Source organism: Mya arenaria, chromosome 14 (assembly GCF_026914265.1).
Source record: "Mya arenaria isolate MELC-2E11 chromosome 14, ASM2691426v1".
Classification (NCBI taxonomy): Eukaryota; Metazoa; Mollusca; class Bivalvia; order Myida; family Myidae; genus Mya; species Mya arenaria.
In genome coordinates this window covers 45,484,637-45,504,099 of record NC_069135.1, presented here as the reverse complement: position 1 = coordinate 45,504,099, position 19,463 = coordinate 45,484,637, and the positions used below count along the sequence as shown (strand labels likewise).

General features: G+C 41.5%; 1 protein-coding gene across 2 annotated transcripts; it reads right to left on the bottom strand.

The window, feature by feature from the left end:
• Nucleotides 1–271: 271 nt before the first annotated feature.
• Nucleotides 272–19,197, bottom strand: LOC128218054 (nuclear receptor ROR-beta-like). 2 transcript variants are annotated; one of them, XM_052925574.1, is made up of 10 exons: nt 19,110–19,197; nt 9,379–9,610; nt 5,875–6,028; nt 5,256–5,537; nt 3,920–4,014; nt 3,061–3,165; nt 2,663–2,747; nt 2,387–2,530; nt 2,007–2,243; nt 272–1,266 (listed from the first exon to the last, which is right to left on the bottom strand). In XM_052925574.1, the coding sequence occupies exons 2-10, from the start codon at nt 9,550–9,552 to the stop codon at nt 581–583; spliced, it is 1,962 nt and encodes a 653-aa protein (XP_052781534.1). In that variant the 5' UTR covers nt 9,553–9,610; nt 19,110–19,197; the 3' UTR covers nt 272–580. The 2 variants fall into 2 exon arrangements, with proteins under 2 accessions (XP_052781534.1, XP_052781533.1); XM_052925573.1 differs by lacking the exon at nt 19,110–19,197 and having other exon boundaries at nt 9,379–9,802.
• Nucleotides 19,198–19,463: the final 266 nt, after the last annotated feature.

Sequence of the window (19,463 nt, the reverse complement as noted above, 5' to 3'; positions counted from 1 at the left end):
TTTTTCTGATATCGGTGAAGCAAACTTCACCATCAATCAATTAAACACTATAAATATATATCATCATGTGTTTCCGGTACGGATAGAAAAATCCGACCCGAGGGCACGCGCGTAAGCCGGTAACGAGGCTTGCATATCTAAAAGTATAAATTTGTGGTAAAATTGACGTAGAAAGTGCACTTCAAATTATCTTTCTAAAAATCGCATTTTTACGATTATTAATATTCAATTCAGATTAAAGGTCTTGTATACTTATATATTTTATTGCGGTTTATTGAAATTACATCAATAGTTTTCATAAACCATACAATACAAAAAAGAAAGAAGTGCCGCGTTGTTGCGCGTGACTCATCTTAAATGGGGGGTGGGAGGGGTGTAAGATGGGCTTTTCCAGCACTAGTCACATGACCGGAAACTCACATCCGGTATGCAAGAATATTCATTCTACCCACATTGAAACGCCAGTTTGAAAGTAGCACATGGTTATCTCTTTCATTCGATTAGTACAGCAAAATTGTGGGAGTATCTATTGATAGTAAATCAACGGAGTGTTGATTTTGTCTTTTGAAAGTTATCAAAATCATAAAAAGAACTCCTTAAACAGTGGAAAAGCACGGTCATCTATAAAGGCTGGAGGATTTATGATCAGCTCTTGAGCTATTTCTGATTCTCTTTCACTTAAATTCCTGCAAAAGGTCAGTAACGAGAACACCTTTCCTAGTCGATTTCCCAATACTGGTGATGACTTCTCCGCCGGTAGTAGTGACTTCCCCACCCCTTGTGGTGAGTTCCCTTCTTCTGGTGGTGACTTTACCGCCCCTGGTGTTGACTTCTGTGCCTCTTGTGGTGACTCTCCCGATCCGGGTTGTGATTTCTCAACCACTGGTGGTAACTTCTCCGCCGCTAGTGGTGACTTCATCGCCGCTGGTAGTAAATTCCCAGCCCCTAATGGTGAATTTCCCGCCTCTGGTGGTGACTTCATCGCCGCTAGTAGTAAATTCCCAGCCCCTAATGGTGAATTTCCCGCCTCTGGTGGTTTACTCCCCCGCTCTGATTGTGACTGCACCGTCTCTGTTGGTGACACTCTCGCCCCTGGTTGTGAGTACCCTACCTCCGGTGTTGACTTCACCGCCCCCGGCCGTGACTTCCCCGCGCCTGACGGTGAGTTCCATGCCTTCGGTGATGTCTCAAAAAGGTGATGAAGACACATAACACATCTGTCTTGTATGGCATTAACTCTACCTGGGTCCAACAAATCGCACCGATCTAAACACAAAAACAACAAAGAATATAGGTATAAAGGATTACATATATTGAACTTTTTCTGAACTGAATGAAAATGAAATAGGCTACTTGTACACACAACTATTAACACAGCCTTTTTTTGGATGCACACAAACTGAATGTTCAATAGATTTTTCTTTGTTTTGCTGTTTTTTTGTTCCGCATGATTTCTTTATTTTATGATTTGATATATGTTGTGTTATCTCTTATGCCCAGTATGAATACTAGTACTAGAACTAGAACTTGTACTAGAAACTTGAACACTCTATTGTTTATTAAACCCGGTTTCCCTTCAGAAGTCATACATACTTATACATAACTATTGGATCTAGTGAACAAGCATTTCATCGGATCCAAGTTTTATCATTATAAGGACTAAATTAAAATCATGCATCTCAAAAGCTGTTTGTTTATAAAACAAACTGGAGTTTGTGTATCCCAGCAATTGCGTGTATATGTCCATCAATTTTGTTTAAAGGTTTATTAGGCAAGGGGTGAATACCGTCTTTGATACCTTCTGATATGTCTATATTGTACACCATCTCGAACTGGAACTGCCAACTATGAATTGAGGTGTTCAAAACAAGCATACATTTGACTCCACCTTCCCACAGGGGAAAAGAAGCAAAATATCTTAATATATATATTTACATATATCAGAGTAGGAATATATAGGCTAGGAATAAATAAAAATAATTTGTTTCGGCTCCCTGTACACATACCTGGAGATACGACTGAAAGCGCCCTGATTAGCGCCTCTTCCTGTGCCGTAAGCGCCAGCTCAACAATTCGATCCGCCGCCTGCCAGCGCCCGACGACGATTTCTGCAGGCACGGACTTGTCTACTTCCGCTAGATGGTACTCGCGTCCCCAAGGCATAGCGACCACCTGACGCTCCATGTCAATACTGGTGTAAATGTTTCGATAGCTACTCATAAGCTCGTTTTCCGACCGAGACGCTGTTAATTAAGTATAGATAAACAGACAGTTATGATATATTTCTCATTGACATTAATGTAAATTAAATCATTTGTCATGTGAACAAAAGAAGTGCAGGAATCGCTAGAATTAAATGTACAAGTCTGAATGATAAGAGATGTACCTTTAATAAGGCTGACCTGGTCCGGTAAGGGCAGATCCCGGAAGCAGGGAATGGCCTTGGCGAATGTCACAGACGAAGAAATTCTGCCCTGAATAAACGTCAGGGCTTTTTGCACGTGCTCGCCACGTCCATCTATATCTAAACCTGTAATTTAAGTATTTTAATTTATTTAAGTTATGCATATTATAATGACGGTGTCTGAAGAAATATTTCTTCAATTGGTATGGCAATGCGTTGAAACGGAACATTTTTTCACGAAACGTAGAGAAATATTACCTGTTGCTTTGAAGAAATTATTGTACTCCGTTGTCGATAAAACCTTCATTTTCCCAAAGATTTCCGTCTTAATCTGGTATTTTTCCTGAAATAAAACAGAGGTACCGTCGATGGGTATATTAAAAGTCCAGGTAAACTCGTACCATACCACCAACATCACCACTTTCACCACCATCAATTATAACAACAACAACAAACACCACCACCACCACCACCACCGCCATCATCATCATCATCATCATCATCATCATCAACGCAGCAGCAGCACAATCATCGTCATCATCAAAAATTATACATTAAAGTATACAGTTTTAAGACTTCCGTAGTATCAAAACAGAACAATTTGGTGATAAATCCAATTCCGTAATTAATGCTAAATATTTTGTTTTTAATCGTACAAGACATGAAGTCTGTAGTCGCGTGATCTCCTCCCGGCTCCTGGCATCCACTTCCATGGTGGCGAGGTGAGCGGCCGTCAGGGTCCCCACCAGTCCCGCCAGCTCCTGAAATGATACACGTATATTTTTACACATTATATTGGCATTCCGTTTAATTCGCGTCCGATTTCGTGTTTTATTCTTCAACTTTATACCATTTATGTCAGTGTGGTCCTGATGCTGCTTTTATTATCAGAAGCCAGGGTACTGTTTTCAGCGTGGAATACCTGTGTCCCCATATTGTCTTTATTTGTGTGTTTTTCCTTGTTTGCACATACAATCACACATGCCTCCTGCTTCGGTTAACGAGGGCCATTCGAAAACTATGTGGATATTGTACATACCACAATAAGTGGAGGTAATAATTGTATATATACAGATCACTGAAATCACCAGAATGTATTCTCTTAATATAAAGCATCATTTCAAAGAAGGAGAGGTAAAGAAAGATGGCGTTGTTTTCATTTCGACAAAAATACCACTATTCAGCTTCGAAATATAAATAGTCATTTTATTTATTGTTATATACGATTTTGACTACAGAGTTATATATTTCTTTCCAATATTGCCATTGAAATATTCCATCATGCAGTAACAGCTTCAAGGTAGCCTGCTTGTATATTAAGCACGCTGGGATTACGTCGTTAACAACGTATAAGTGTCTACATATTTTTTTTAATTACACTCGTACGACCAGTTATTTTAGGATAATGCTTAGGATGTTAAAAATCGTTTAATTGTTTTAACCCGATATGTTTCCACCAAAAAATCTATATATCATGATGGTTAACCATACACAACCAACAACTAAAATAAGAACCTCTGGCATCTGTCCATTTATCATTTCTGCAGAAACCCTTGCTGTTCCAACGGTAGTATTTTCCAATCTTTTCTGACACACCGCACCACTTGCTACTGTGAAGTGACAGAAACATTATCATAACACGAGTTGTTTGTAAAAAATGTATGTACCCCAATGGCAGTCAATTAGTCATCGCGCATAACATTTCTGTGGGGTAACAACATCCCTTCCAAGTTTCACTGTAGTAAATGACCAGTTCTAAATGTTGTTATAGGAGTTGATGAGTAATAGTTTCCAGCAGAAATGCTGACAGCAATGAATAAGTGAAAGGGATAAAATAAAGTAAAAAATATGAGCAACGCAAATAATATCTATACAGATATATAGATAGCTGCTTTGCGGTCAGTTGAAGTGGTAGCCAATATGTTTATACGACAATGGTAAATTTCTTGCAATTTTCAAACAATAGTTTTAGGTATTAATCATTGTTTTTGTTTAAAAATACCTGTTTCGAATATTGACCTTAACTTTGGTCAAATTAGGGACCTAGACCTATTATCTGTTGATCTAACTTCAATTAAGAAAACAAAGGTAATGACTGTTTTAATGTTTGATGTTTATGGAATAGCAATACAACTTAATTTTGTATTCCATTTATTCATCTACATATGTACACCAAGAACGCAGCAAGACAACTCTGTTCCTAGCAGTATAACAGTATAATTTAAACTCTAGAGGCGGGAGTATCATATTACTTAAGCTAAACATTAAATATCAGAACAATGACCAACTTCCCGACCAAGTTTGAAGCCTGAAGGTCGAAGCGTTCTCTTTATATTGATCGGACAAGATTTTTGTGTTGAAGCTCACTATAATATTGACCTTTGAAACCAGTAGGGGTTCTCTATAGGTCATGACCAACCACACCACCAAGTTTGAAGTCCATGGGCCCAAGCCGTTCTCTTTATATTCTCGTTTTTGTTTTGAAGGTAACTATGACCTTGACCTTTTACCTACTGCTCTGAAAATCAATAGGGTAATATGCTGGTCATGGCAAATATCTCAATCAAGTTTGAGGTTCTTAGGCCCAAAGTTTATTGGACAACATTTGCTCGACTGACCGACGGACCGGCATTAGCAAAGCAACACCACCACCCTGCTACTTTGAATATAGGTAAACCAACAAAGAAGAAAAATAAACTGTGTATATTAATGATTTTTTTTCTATTATAAAAGTCTAACAATCTCTACAGCAATAGCTTTCCTAGATTTTTATATTAACTCCATGCAACGAATATATAGAATTCCATTAATACACGTGCATCTTTAAGCTATACCACATATTGTCACCCACCTGTTGAAGAATTTTCTCCCGTTTGACCATCTACACCAAGTAAGCTTTCTATAAAAGCATCAATGTCATCTACACAATCCGTCGCCAAGGCATTGTCCATTTCTTGAGCACATGACTTAGAATTGCACTCTTTGCCAGCCGCTCCATTCGGAGGATTGCCAACCGCTCCATTCGGAGGATGAAGGTCGCTCAATATACCTTGGTCAAGTCCTTGTTTTTCACGTTTTGATTCTAGAATATTGTTGGTTTTTCGCTCCAAAGAGTATCGTCCAATTTTAATTGCTGAAGATTTATGTACAGTAACATTTAACAATCAATATTCCCCAAAACAAAAATGAGATATAGAAACACATACAAAACAGTTCATCATTATTATCATCACCATCATCATCATCATCATCATCATCATCATCATCATCATCATCATCATCATCACCACAACCACCACCACCACCACCACCACCATCATCATCATCATCATCAGCAGCAGCAGCATCATCATCATCATCAGCAGCAGCAGCAGCAGCAGCAGCAGCACCAGCAGTAGCATCAGCAGCAGCAGCACCACCGCCACCACCCTCCTCCTCCTCGTGCGGTTTATCAGTCTAATCTTTCTTACCGTGTCTCGACATGCCCACGGCAAGACAGCGCTGGTAGCGACAGGCGGAACATCCGTTCTTAACAGGCCCCTGGCGCCACTGACCCTTGACCACCGCCTTGCATCCACATGGCAAGTCCATTGTCGTTTTACGGAGTGTCCGCTTAAAGAATCCCTGAAATATGCCCTTACATTTATTTGGAATGGAGGAGGTGTTTGTATAAATACATAACGACAAAGAGATGGTCATTGTATAAAAAAAGGAACACATCACAGATGTTACATATTTAGAGACATGCGACTTACATACAATCAAAATATGGATTCACAGTGGAACAAAATTGTTCTATTCGGTGCAACGAAACTAAATTTCTCATACTCATTCTTGATTCATTCTCGACTTGTAAGCTGCTGGTATTCTACAGAATAAGGCAAAAAAAAACACCAACAACAAACGTTTATATACCAGTAAAAGCTGCACTCTCACAGATTTACCGTTTTTCCAACTTTTTTTATTTTTTTGTCTTGGAGTTCGCAAATTTTTGCGTAAATATCTGCAAACCAGTGCTGAAAGACTGCTGACAGATCAGATAGCAGATTTTCATGTTTCCATTTCAATTTTAATGTTTTATGGCTTAAACCGTTACAAATGCATCAATTTTGGGGAATAAAAAAATATGAAAACAAAGAAAAGAGGTCTAAAAAAAGATATTTCCGAAATTATGATAGAATTTATGTTTATTTTTTTCTGTTAATTTGATGTCATTCTCTGATATTTAAGCTGCACTCGCACAGATTGACAGTTTTGACAAAATAATTGTCTTGGAATAAGCTTATTTTCGTGTAAACTTCAGGAAACTATTGGAATTTGACCCTTTCTATATATTTTTAAATCACAAATATGTACGAGTAATTTGTTGTTATAATATGGGGAATGGCAGCCACGGACCTATTATATTATAGTATATTCCGTAGTTGTGCCATACCAAAGAAAAACACTGCACATAATACGTCCAAACTAGTTTATACTTTCTTTTGATATGTATAAACCTAGGAAGAAAAGTCTGCCCTGGTTTGGGATTCGAACCCACAATCATCGGAGCACTAGCATGGCCGTCTAATAACAGGATTCAGACTCATGGTTTGGTCTGAAATGGTGTATGAAAGTCATTTTGGGACCAAATAAATTGAGCTAACTTGTGTCATTTACACACCTTTTCATTAGTTTACCAAATCCAACAAATGATTTTCTTAAAGAGTTAAATGATTTATTCCTTGAGTTTGTGTGGAATGGAAAATCAAAAATTAAGAGTATCATTTAAAAAAAAGATTTTCCAGAAGGGGGTATTAATATAATTGAAAATTTATTAAAGATAAAATGGATTAGAAATTGTATATTGAATGGAAATAGTAAATGCTTTAAATTAATGTCTGTATTATTTGATGTAAAAAATTGTTGAATTGTGGAAAGAAAATTTGTGAAATTATTTGTCAAAAGATGTCAAACACATTCTGTAAAGGTGTTATTAATGCATATATGTTATACAAATATAAGTTTTGTATAGAAAATGTTAATCAATTTATGCATATGCCATTATTTTACAACCACAAGTTTGGTAATGGAAATTATGTATTTATTTATACCCTATACAATAAGGGATTACATTGTGTGAAAGATGTTTTTAATGCCAATGGAAATATGTATAGCCCGATGGAAATTGAAGCAATAATTGATAAGAAGGTCAACTTCCTACACTATAATGGATTAATTTCTGCGATAAAGGCCTATATGAGGCATTCTAAATATGTGCTTAATGACTTTAACTTTTTAGAATGTAGTAACCCATGTATGAACAATTTTATAAACCCAATTTTGACAAAAGAAAATGTAAACCGATTTCTAAATAAAATCTTTGTTAATAATAATGAAATTCCAACAAGTCAACACAAATGGTTATTACAATATGAAAATGTCTATAATAATTGGAAAAATGTCTATAGTTGTGTATCTAAGTGTACAAAGGATTCTTATATTCAATGGTTACAATTAAGAGTTCTTCATAGAATATTACCAACAAATTCATTATTATATAAAATGAAGCTGGCTGAAAATGATATTTTCTCCTTTTGTGAATGCCATGAAGAAACTCTTTTACATCTCTTTTGGGATTGCAATAAAATACAGCCGGTATTGAAGGATATGGTACATAAGTTGAATATTAATGACTCAAGTATTGTCATTAATAGTATGTTTGTATTGTTAGGTTCTGGAAATAATAATTTCAAATTTGATATACTTTTATTAGAATATAAGAAATTTATTTTTCTGTGTAAAAGAAAAAAGTGTGTTCCAACAGTTATTGGTTTCAAAAATAGCCTTCAGTTAGCATGGAACATTTATGAAAATACAAATATTTCAGATAAATTTAAAAATGATTGGGCAATCGTAAGAAATTTGTTCTTGTAACTACACTTTTCAGATTTCAAGTTTTCATAAAAAAGGATAATACAATGTATCATATAAACAATTATATCTTTTTACATGCATGTTCTATGATATTTTATTTCTCTTCCTCTTCCCTTATTTTCCCTTTTTTCAGTCGTTCTTGTTATATGTACATTCGTAGTATTTTAATTATTACTGATTACTGGTTCATAAATTAACTGCTTTGGTATATCATGCTTGTAAGTTTTGTATTATGAACTGATTTACTATGAAATGTAAAATGCATATAGATTGTTGAATAAACAAAAGTTTGAGGAAAAAAAAAGTAACTTGTAAAAAAACAACAACAAAAAAACACAACTTGTGTTATGTTTGTGAACAGTATCTAGTCAGTATTAACACTCATGTGACAATTCAAATGAAACTTAAGTGTTTAATATAAAACTAATATTAAGATTATGAACAGTACCTAGTCAGCATTAACTATCATGTGAGCATTTAAATAAAACTTAATAATAGTGATCAATAGAGAACTGCTGTTAAATTTTAATGATGTGAACACTATTCAGGCAGTAATTGTTCAGTGATTGGAAGAAAATTATTGTTTAATACTGCACTGGTGATAAGATTCGATCCCTGTTTTGTGTTCTAAGTATTAAATTTTCAATAAGTAGCTTATTAACAAATGTGTCATTTCCTACCAAAAAATAAAACAAGATTTTGAATATATTTTATTTTTATATTTATCCTACGGAGCCTTCAGTCATGGCGGTTCGTTTAACCAACAATAAAAAATAAAAGGCCAATATGAGAACTGGTAAGTTTGATTCTGTTGAAGTTTTCCGCAAATACTGCATCGAATAAAAAGTTTATTATGCAGTAAATAATTATATATTAAAGTTAAAACAATGTCATTTTGCAATAGCATATTTATTATAGCAATGTACAACACAGCTATGTATCTCAGTATTAATAGCTAGTGTAAACTGCCCTGTGTTTTCTTAAAATTGATAGGAAAATCAACGGTTTATATAATATATTCATATTGCCGACAGGGCTTCTCATCCATCCAAGTTTACCTTACATGCCTCGCACGTGTTGACGCCATAATGGAGACCGGATGACCTGTCCCCACACACGCGACACGCCGGAAGCGGCGTCGACGGCGCGCCCGGGTCCACATTGCGTTCACGGCGCCGACGACTCTTTGTCGCGCTCGGGACATCGCGTGGAAGATATTGATTGTCCGACATTCGCTGACAGCTGGTTTCGACCAACTCTTCAATCACAACAATAACTCCACTCGCATCCCTTTAGCATGAAACGCACATTCTTCATATATAATACTAGACAACAATCTATCTATTATTATAATACATCTATATTGTTCATATAATTTGTATCCCCTTTTCCTATTTCATGCAAATAATAATATTAATACTGCAGTTTCTCACACTATAAATCGAAATCTAGACGATATATATGTATTCAACATTAACGCATAGTTCCATATCTTAACCTCTCATTCAGTCATAATGTTAATCATCCATATACACTGACCTAGTTGTTTACAACTTTATGTTTTATGTACTGAGTCACACAAGTAACGTGTGTGTAAAACATAGGTGGTTGCAAAACATAGGTGGTTTTAAATTTCGTTGTTATTTTTGTTGCTTTTTCCATAAGATGTATGAGGTCAATGTAAAAAAAATATTTCAAACACAAAATACAAAAAAAAACATTAACATGTTAAGTGCCCCTGACCCAGCTTGCCCCAAACTAAATCGGTCGTAACCAGTCATTTGAGCATTTGAGCAATAATTTTAATCGCAGATAATGGTTTCCCTTGTATGACGATCGGTTTCGTCAAGACAAGAGTGTTGACCCCTGCAACCTTATGGCGACATTTCGGTAATTGCGAACAGCGATTGAGAGGGCGGTGCCTGACCGGCGCGTAATCGGCGACTAGGTGCCGATCGGTCCAAGCCGATCATTCGCCGTTGTGTTTGCAATGTATATCACCATTTATAAAAAAAAGCTTTCTGTGCATAACAGTATTTTTGTGTAACACACATTTTTACATAGTTCACATCAACGATTATGTGTTAAATATCAAGTATTTCTTATCGTAACTATGGTGCGTTAAGGCAATAAAACAAAAGTCTGCACACAATTATGACAGCAACATCAGCAAACCATCCTGGCATCAACATTAGCACACCATCATGCATGGAATCAACACCAGCACACCATCATGACAGCGACACGAGCACACCATCATGGCATTAACACCAGCACACAACCATGGCAACAACATCAGCACACCATCATGACATCAACATCAGCACACCATCATGGCATCAACATTAGCACACCATCATGGCATACACATTAGCACACCATCATGGCATCAACATCAGCACACCATCATGGCATCAACATCAGCACACCATCATGGCATCAACACCAGCACACCATCATGACAGCAACATCAGCACACCATCATGGCATCAACACCAGCACACCATCATGGCATCAACATCAGCACACCATCATGGCATCAACATCAGCACACCATCATGGCATCAACATCAGCACACCATCATGGCATCAACATCAGCACACCATCATGACAGCGACATCAGCACACCATCATGGCATCAACATCAGCACACCATCATGGCATCAACATCAGCACACCATCATGGCATCAACATTAGCAAACCATCATGGCATCAACATCAGCACACCATCATGGCATCAACATCAGCACACCATCATGGCATCAACACCAGTACACCATCATGGCATCAACACCAGCACACCATCATGGCATCAACACCAGCACACCATCATGGCATCAACACCAGCACACCATCATGGCATCAACACCAGCACACCGTCATGGCATCAACACCAGCACACCGTCATGGCATCAACACCAGCACACCATCATGGCATCAACACCAGCACACCATCATGGCATCAACACCAGCACACCATCATGGCATCAACACCAGCACACCATCATGGCATCAACACCAGCACACCATCATGGCATCAACACCAGCACACCATCATGGCATCAACACCAGCACACCATCATGGCATCAACACCAGCAAACCATCATGGCATCAACACCAGCACACCATCATGGCATCAACACCAGCACACCATCATGGCATCAACACCAGCACACCATCATGGCATCAACACCAGCACACCATCATGGCATCAACATCAGCACACCATCATGGCATCAATATTAGCAAACCATCATGGCATCAACATCAGCACACCATCATGGCATCAACATTAGCACACCATCATGACATCAACATTACCACACCATCATGGCATCTACATTAGCACACCATCATGGCATTAACATCAGCACACCATCATGGCATCGACACCAGCACACCATCATGGCATCTACATCAGCACACCATCATGGCATCAACATCAGCACACCATCATGGCATCAACATCAGCACACCATCATGGCATCAACACCAACACACCATCATGGCATCAACATCAGCACACCGTCATGGCATCAACATTAGCAAACCATCATGGCATCAACATTAGCACACCATCATGGCATCAACACCAGCAAACCATCATGGCATCAACACCAACACACCATCATGGCATTAACACCAGCACACCATCATGGCATCAACACCAGCACACCATCATGGCATCTACATCAGCACACCGTCATGGCATCAACATTAGCAAACCATCATGGCATCAACATTAGCACACCATCATGGCATCAACACCAGCAAACCATCATGGCATCAACATCAGCACACCATCATGGCATCTACATCAGCACACCATCATGGCATCAACATTAGCACACCATCATGGAATCAACACCAACACACCATCATGGCATTAACACCAGCACACCGTCATGGCATCAACATTAGCAAACCATCATGGCATCAACATTAGCACACCATCATGGCATCAACACCAGCAAACCATCATGGCATCAACATCAGCACACCATCATGGCATCTACATCAGCACACCATCATGGCATCAACATTAGCACACCATCATGGAATCAACACCAGCACACCATCATGGCATCAACACCAGCACACCATCATGGCATCAACATCAGCACACCATCATGGCATCAACATTAGCAAACCATCATGGCAACAACACCAGCAAACCATCATGGCATCAACATTAGCACACCATCATGGCATCAACATCAGCACACCATCATAACATCAACATCAGCAAAACATCCTGGCATCAACATTAGCACACCATCATGGCATCAACATCAGCAAACAATCATGGCATCAACATTACCACACCATCATGGCATCTACATTAGCACACCATCATGGCATTAACATCAGCACACCATCATGGCATCAACATTAGCACACCATCATGGAATCAACACCAGCACACCATCATGGCATCAACATTAGCACACCATCATGGCATTAACACCAGCACACCATCATGGCATCAACATTAGCACACCATCATGGCATCATCACCAGCACACCATCATGGCATCAACATTAGCACACCATCATGGCATCAACATCAGCACACCATCATGGCATCAACACCAGCACACCATCATGACAGCGACACCAGCACACCATCATGACAGCGACATCAGCACACCATCATGGCATCAATATCAGCACACCATCATGGCATCAACATCAGCACACCATCATGGCATCAACATCAGCATGGCATCAACACCAGTACACCATCATGGCATCAACACCAGCACACCATCATGGAATCAACATCAGCACACCATCATGGCATCAACACCAGCACACCGTCATGGCATCAACATCAGCACACCATCATGGCATCAACACCAGCAATCCATAATGGCATCAACACCAGCACACCATCATGGAATCAACATCAGCACACCATCATGGCATCAACACCAGCACACCGTCATGGCATCAACATCAGCACACCATCATGGCATCAACACCAGCAATCCATAATGGCATCAACATCAGCACACCATCATGGCATCAACATTAGCTCACCATCATGGCATCACCACCAGCACACCATCATGACAGCGACACCAGCACACCATCATGACAGCGACATCAGCACACCATCATGGCATCAACACCAGCACACCATCATGGCATCAACACCAGCACACCATCATGACAGCGACATTAGCACACCATCATGGCATCAACACCAGCACACCATCATGCCATCAACACCAGCACACCATCATGACAGCGACATCAGCACACCATCATGCCATCAACATCAGCACACCATCATGGCATCAACATTAGCTCACCATCATGGCATCAACACCAGTACACCATCATGGCAACAACATCAGCACACCATCATGACATCAACACCAGCACACCATCATGACATCAACATCAGCACACCATCATGGCATCAACATTAGCTCACCATCAAGGCATCAACACCAGCACACCATCATGGCAACAACATCAGCACACCATCATGACATCAACACCAGCACACCATCATGACATCAACATCAGCACACCATCATGGCATCAACATCAGCACACCATCATGGCATCAACATTAGCTCACCATCATGGCATCAACACCAGCACACCATCATGGCATCAACATCAGCACACCATCATGGCATCAACATTAGCTCACCATCATGGCATCAACACCAGCACACCATCATGGCATCAACACCAGCACACCATCATGGCAACAACATCAGCACACCATCATGGCATCAACATTAGCTCACCATCATGCCATCAACACCAGCACACCATCATGGCATCAACACCAGCACACCATCATGGCAACAACATCAGCACACCATCATGCCATCAACATCAGCACACCATCATGGCAACAACATCAGCACAACATCATGCCATCAACACCAGCACACCATCATGACATCAACATCAGCACACCATCATGGCATCAACATTAGCTCACCTTAATGGCATCAACACCAGCACACCATCATGACAGCGACATCAGCACACCATCATGGCATCAACACCAACACACCATCATGACATCAACATCAGCACACCATCATGGCATCAACATCAGCACACCATCATGACAGCGACAACAGCACACCATCATGGCCTCAACACCAGCACACCATCATGACAGCGACACCAGCACACCATCATGGCATCAACACCAGCACACCATCATGACATCAACATCAGCACACCATCCTGGGATCAACATTAGCACACCATCATGGCATCAACATCAGCACACCATCATGGGATCAACATCAGCACACCATCATGGCATCAACACCAACACACCATCATGGCATCAACATCAGCACACCATCATGGCATCAACATCAGCACACCATCATGGCATCAACATCAGCACACCATCATGGCATCAACACCGACACACCATCATGGCATCAACATCAGCACACCATCATGGCATCAACATCAGCACACCATCATGGCATCAACACCAGCACACCATCATGGCATCAACATCAGCACACCATCATGGCATCAACACCTGCACACCATCATGGCATCAACATTAGCTCACCATCATGGCATCGACACCAGCACACCATCATGGCATCAACACCAGCACACCATCATGACAGCGACATCAGCACACCATCATGGCATCAACACCAGCACACCATCATGACAGCGACACCAGCACACCATCATGGCATCAACATCAGCAGACCATCATGGCATCAACACCAGCACACCATCATGACAGCGACACCAGCACACCATCATGACAGCGACATCAGCACACCATCATGGCATCAACATCAGCACACCATCATGGCATCAACATCAGCACACCATCATGGCATCAACATCAGCACACCATCATGACATCAACATTAGCACGCCATCATGACATCAACATCAGCAAACCATCATGGCATCAACATTAGCACACCATCATGGCATCAACATCAGCACACCATCATGGCATCGACATTAGCACACCATCATGGCATCAACATCAGCACACCATCATGGCATCAACATCAGCACACCATCATGGCATCAACATCAGCTCACTATTATGGCATCAACATTAGCACACCATCATGGCATCAACATTCGCACACCATCATGGCATAAACATTAGCACACCATCATGGAAGCGACACCAGCACATCATCATGGCATCAACATCAGCACACCATCATGGCATCAACATCAGCACACCATCATGGCATCAACATTAGCACACCATCATGGAATCAACACCAGCACACCACCATGACAGCGACACGAGCACACCATCATGGCATTAACACCAGCACACAACCATGGCATCAACATTAGCTCACCATCATGGCATCAACACCAGCACACCATCATGGCATCAACACCAGCACACCATCATGACAGCGACATCAGCACACCATCATGGCATCAACACCAGCACACCATCATGACAGCGACACCAGCACACCATCATGGCATCAACACCAGCACACCATCATGACAGCGACACCAGCACACCATCATGACAGCGACACCAGCACACCATCATGTAATCAATATCAGCACACCATGATGGCATCAACATCAGCACACCATCATGGCAACAATATCAGCACACCATCATGGCATCAACATCAGCACACCATCATGGCATCAACATCAGCAAACCATCATGGCATCAACATCAGCACACCATCATGGCATCAACATCAGCACACCATCATGGCATCAACATCAGCACACCATCATGGCAACAACATCAGCACACCATCATGCCATCAACATCAGCACACCATCATGGCAACAACATCAGCACACCATCATGCCATCAACACCAGCACACCATCATGACATCAACATCAGCACACCATCATGCCATCAACATTAGCTCACCATCATGGCATCAACACCAGCACACCATCATGACAGCGACATCAGCACACCATCATGGCATCAACACCAACACACCATCATGACATCAACATTAGCACACCATCATGGCATCAACATCAGCACACCATCATGACAGCGACACCAGCACACCATCATGGCATCAACACCAGCACACCATCATGACAGCGACACCAGCACACCATCATGGCATCAACACCAGCACACCATCATGGCAACAACATCAGCACACCATCATGACATCAACACCAGCACACCATCATGACATCAACATCAGCACACCATCATGACATCAACATTAGCTCACCATCATGGCATCAACACCAGCACACCATCATGGCAACAACATCAGCACACCATCATGACATCAACACCAGCACACCATCATGACATCAACATCAGCACACCATCATGGCATCAACATCAGCACACCATCATGGCATCAACATTAGCTCACCATCATGGCATCAACACCAGCACACCATCATGGCAACAACATCAGCACACCATCATGGCATCAACATTAGCTCACCATCATGGCATCAACACCAGCACACCATCATGGCATCAACACCAGCACACCATCATGGCAACAACATCAGCACACCATCATGGCATCAACATTAGCTCACCATCATGCCATCAACACCAGCACACCATCATGGCATCAACACCAGCACACCATCATGGCAACAACATCAGCACACCATCATGCCATCAACATCAGCACACCATCATGGCAACAACATCAGCACAGCATCATGCCATCAACACCAGCACACCATCATGACATCAACATCAGCACACCATCATGGCATCAACATTAGCTCACCATCATGGCATCAACACCAGCACACCATCATGACAGCGACATCAGCCCACCATCATGGCATCAACACCAACACACCATCATGACATCAACATCAGCACACCATCATGGCATCAACATCAGCACACCATCATGACAGCGACACCAGCACACCATCATGGCATCAACACCAGCACACCATCATGACAGCGACACCAGCACACCATCATGGCATCAACACCAGCACACCATCATGACATCAACATCAGCACACCATCCTGGGATCAACATTAGCACACCATCATGGCATCAACATCAGCACACCATCATGGCATCAACATCAGCACACCATCATGGCATCAACACCAGCACACCATCATGGCATCAACATCAGCACACCATCATGGCATCAACATCAGCACACCATCATGGCATCAACATCAGCACACCATCATGGCATCAACACCGACACACCATCATGGCATCAACATCAGCACACCATCATGGCATCAACATCAGCACACCATCATGGCATCAACACCAGCACACCATCATGGCATCAACATCAGCACACCATCATGGCATCAACACCTGCACACCATCATGGCATCAACATTAGCTCACCATCATGGCATCGACACCAGCACACCATCATGGCATCAACACCAGCACACCATCATGACAGCGACATCAGCACACCATCATGGCATCAACACCAGCACACCATCATGACAGCGACACCAGCACACCATCATGGCATCGACATCAGCACACCATCATGGCATCAACACCAGCACACCATCATGACAGCGACACCAGCACACCATCATGACAGCGACATCAGCACACCATCATGGCATCAACATCAGCACACCATCATGACATCAACATTAGCACGCCATCATGACATCAACATCAGCAAACCATCATGGCATCAACATTAGCACACCATCATGGCATCAACATCAGCACACCATCATGGCATCAACACCAGCACACCATCATGGCATCAACATCAGCTCACTATCATGGCATCAACATTAGCACACCATCATGGCATCAACATTAGCACACCATCATGGCATCAACATCAGCTCACTATCATGGCATCAACATTAGCACACCATCATGGCATCAACATTAGCACACCATCATGGCATAAACATTAGCACACCATCATGGAAGCGACACCAGCACATCATCATGGCATCAACACCAGCACACCATCATGAAAGCGACACCAGCACACCATCATGACAGCGACACCAGCACACCATCATGGAATCAACACCAGCACACCACCATGACAGCGACACGAGCACACCATCATGGCATTAACACCAGCACACAACCATGGCATCAACATTAGCTCACCATCATGGCATCAACACCAGCACACCATCATGGCATCAACACCAGCACACCATCATGACAGCGACATCAGCACACCATCATGGCATCAACACCAGCACACCATCATGACAGCGACACCAGCACACCATCATGGCATCTACACCAGCACACCATCATGACAGCGACACCAGCACACCATCATGACAGCGACACCAGCACACCATCATGTAATCAATATCAGCACACCATGATGGCATCAACATCAGCACACCATCATGGCAACAATATCAGCACACCATCATGGCATCAACATCAGCACACCATCATGGCATCAACATCAGCACACCATCATGGCATCAACATCAGCACACCATCATGGCATCAACATCAGCACACCATCATGGCATCAACATCAGCACACCATCATGGCATCAACACCAGCACACCATCATGACAGCGACACCAGCACACCATCATGACAGCGACACCAGCACACCATCATGGAATCAACATCAGCACACCATCATGGCATCACCATTAGCACACCATCTTAGCAACAACATTAGCTCACCATCATAGCAACAACATTAGCACACCATCATGGCGGCAACATTAGTACACCATCATAGCAACAACATTAGCTCACCATCATGGCATCAACAACACACCATCATAGCAACAAGCTCATCATTTCATTTATAATGTTATATTTACACTCTTCATATGCAGTGGTTTACATCGATTGGTGATCGATCGACAACATATCACCGACAAGTCCCCGTGAAGAAGCATACAGCCACAGAAGATTTACTGACCGGCGCCGAGTCTGATTTCAACAGTTGCTGACACGTTGCCGATCAAGCACGAACAAGTTGCAAAACCTATGACTGTATCCCTAATTTTATATATGGGCAGAAATATCCTTTAGTGCGAGACACGTATAAATGTATTTGAATTAATAACTTATAAATACATGATTAAACCTATTATATATCATTATGAAAGCATGGGTTCCCGTGATGAGTGTTCATGTATGATGTAATACTCTATTCAATGTCACACTGTTTA

Coding starts and splice junctions, on each gene's coding strand:
- LOC128218054 (XM_052925574.1), bottom strand. CDS start 9,552: ATGTCGGACAATCAATATCTTCCACGCGATGTCCCGAGCGCGACAAAG. Junction 6,029..9,378: donor ACACGTGCGAGGCATGTAAG/GTAAACTTGGAT, acceptor GGCATATTTCAG/GGATTCTTTAAGCGGACACT. Junction 2,531..2,662: donor TAATTTCTTCAAAGCAACAG/GTAATATTTCTC, acceptor CTTAAATTACAG/GTTTAGATATAGATGGACGT.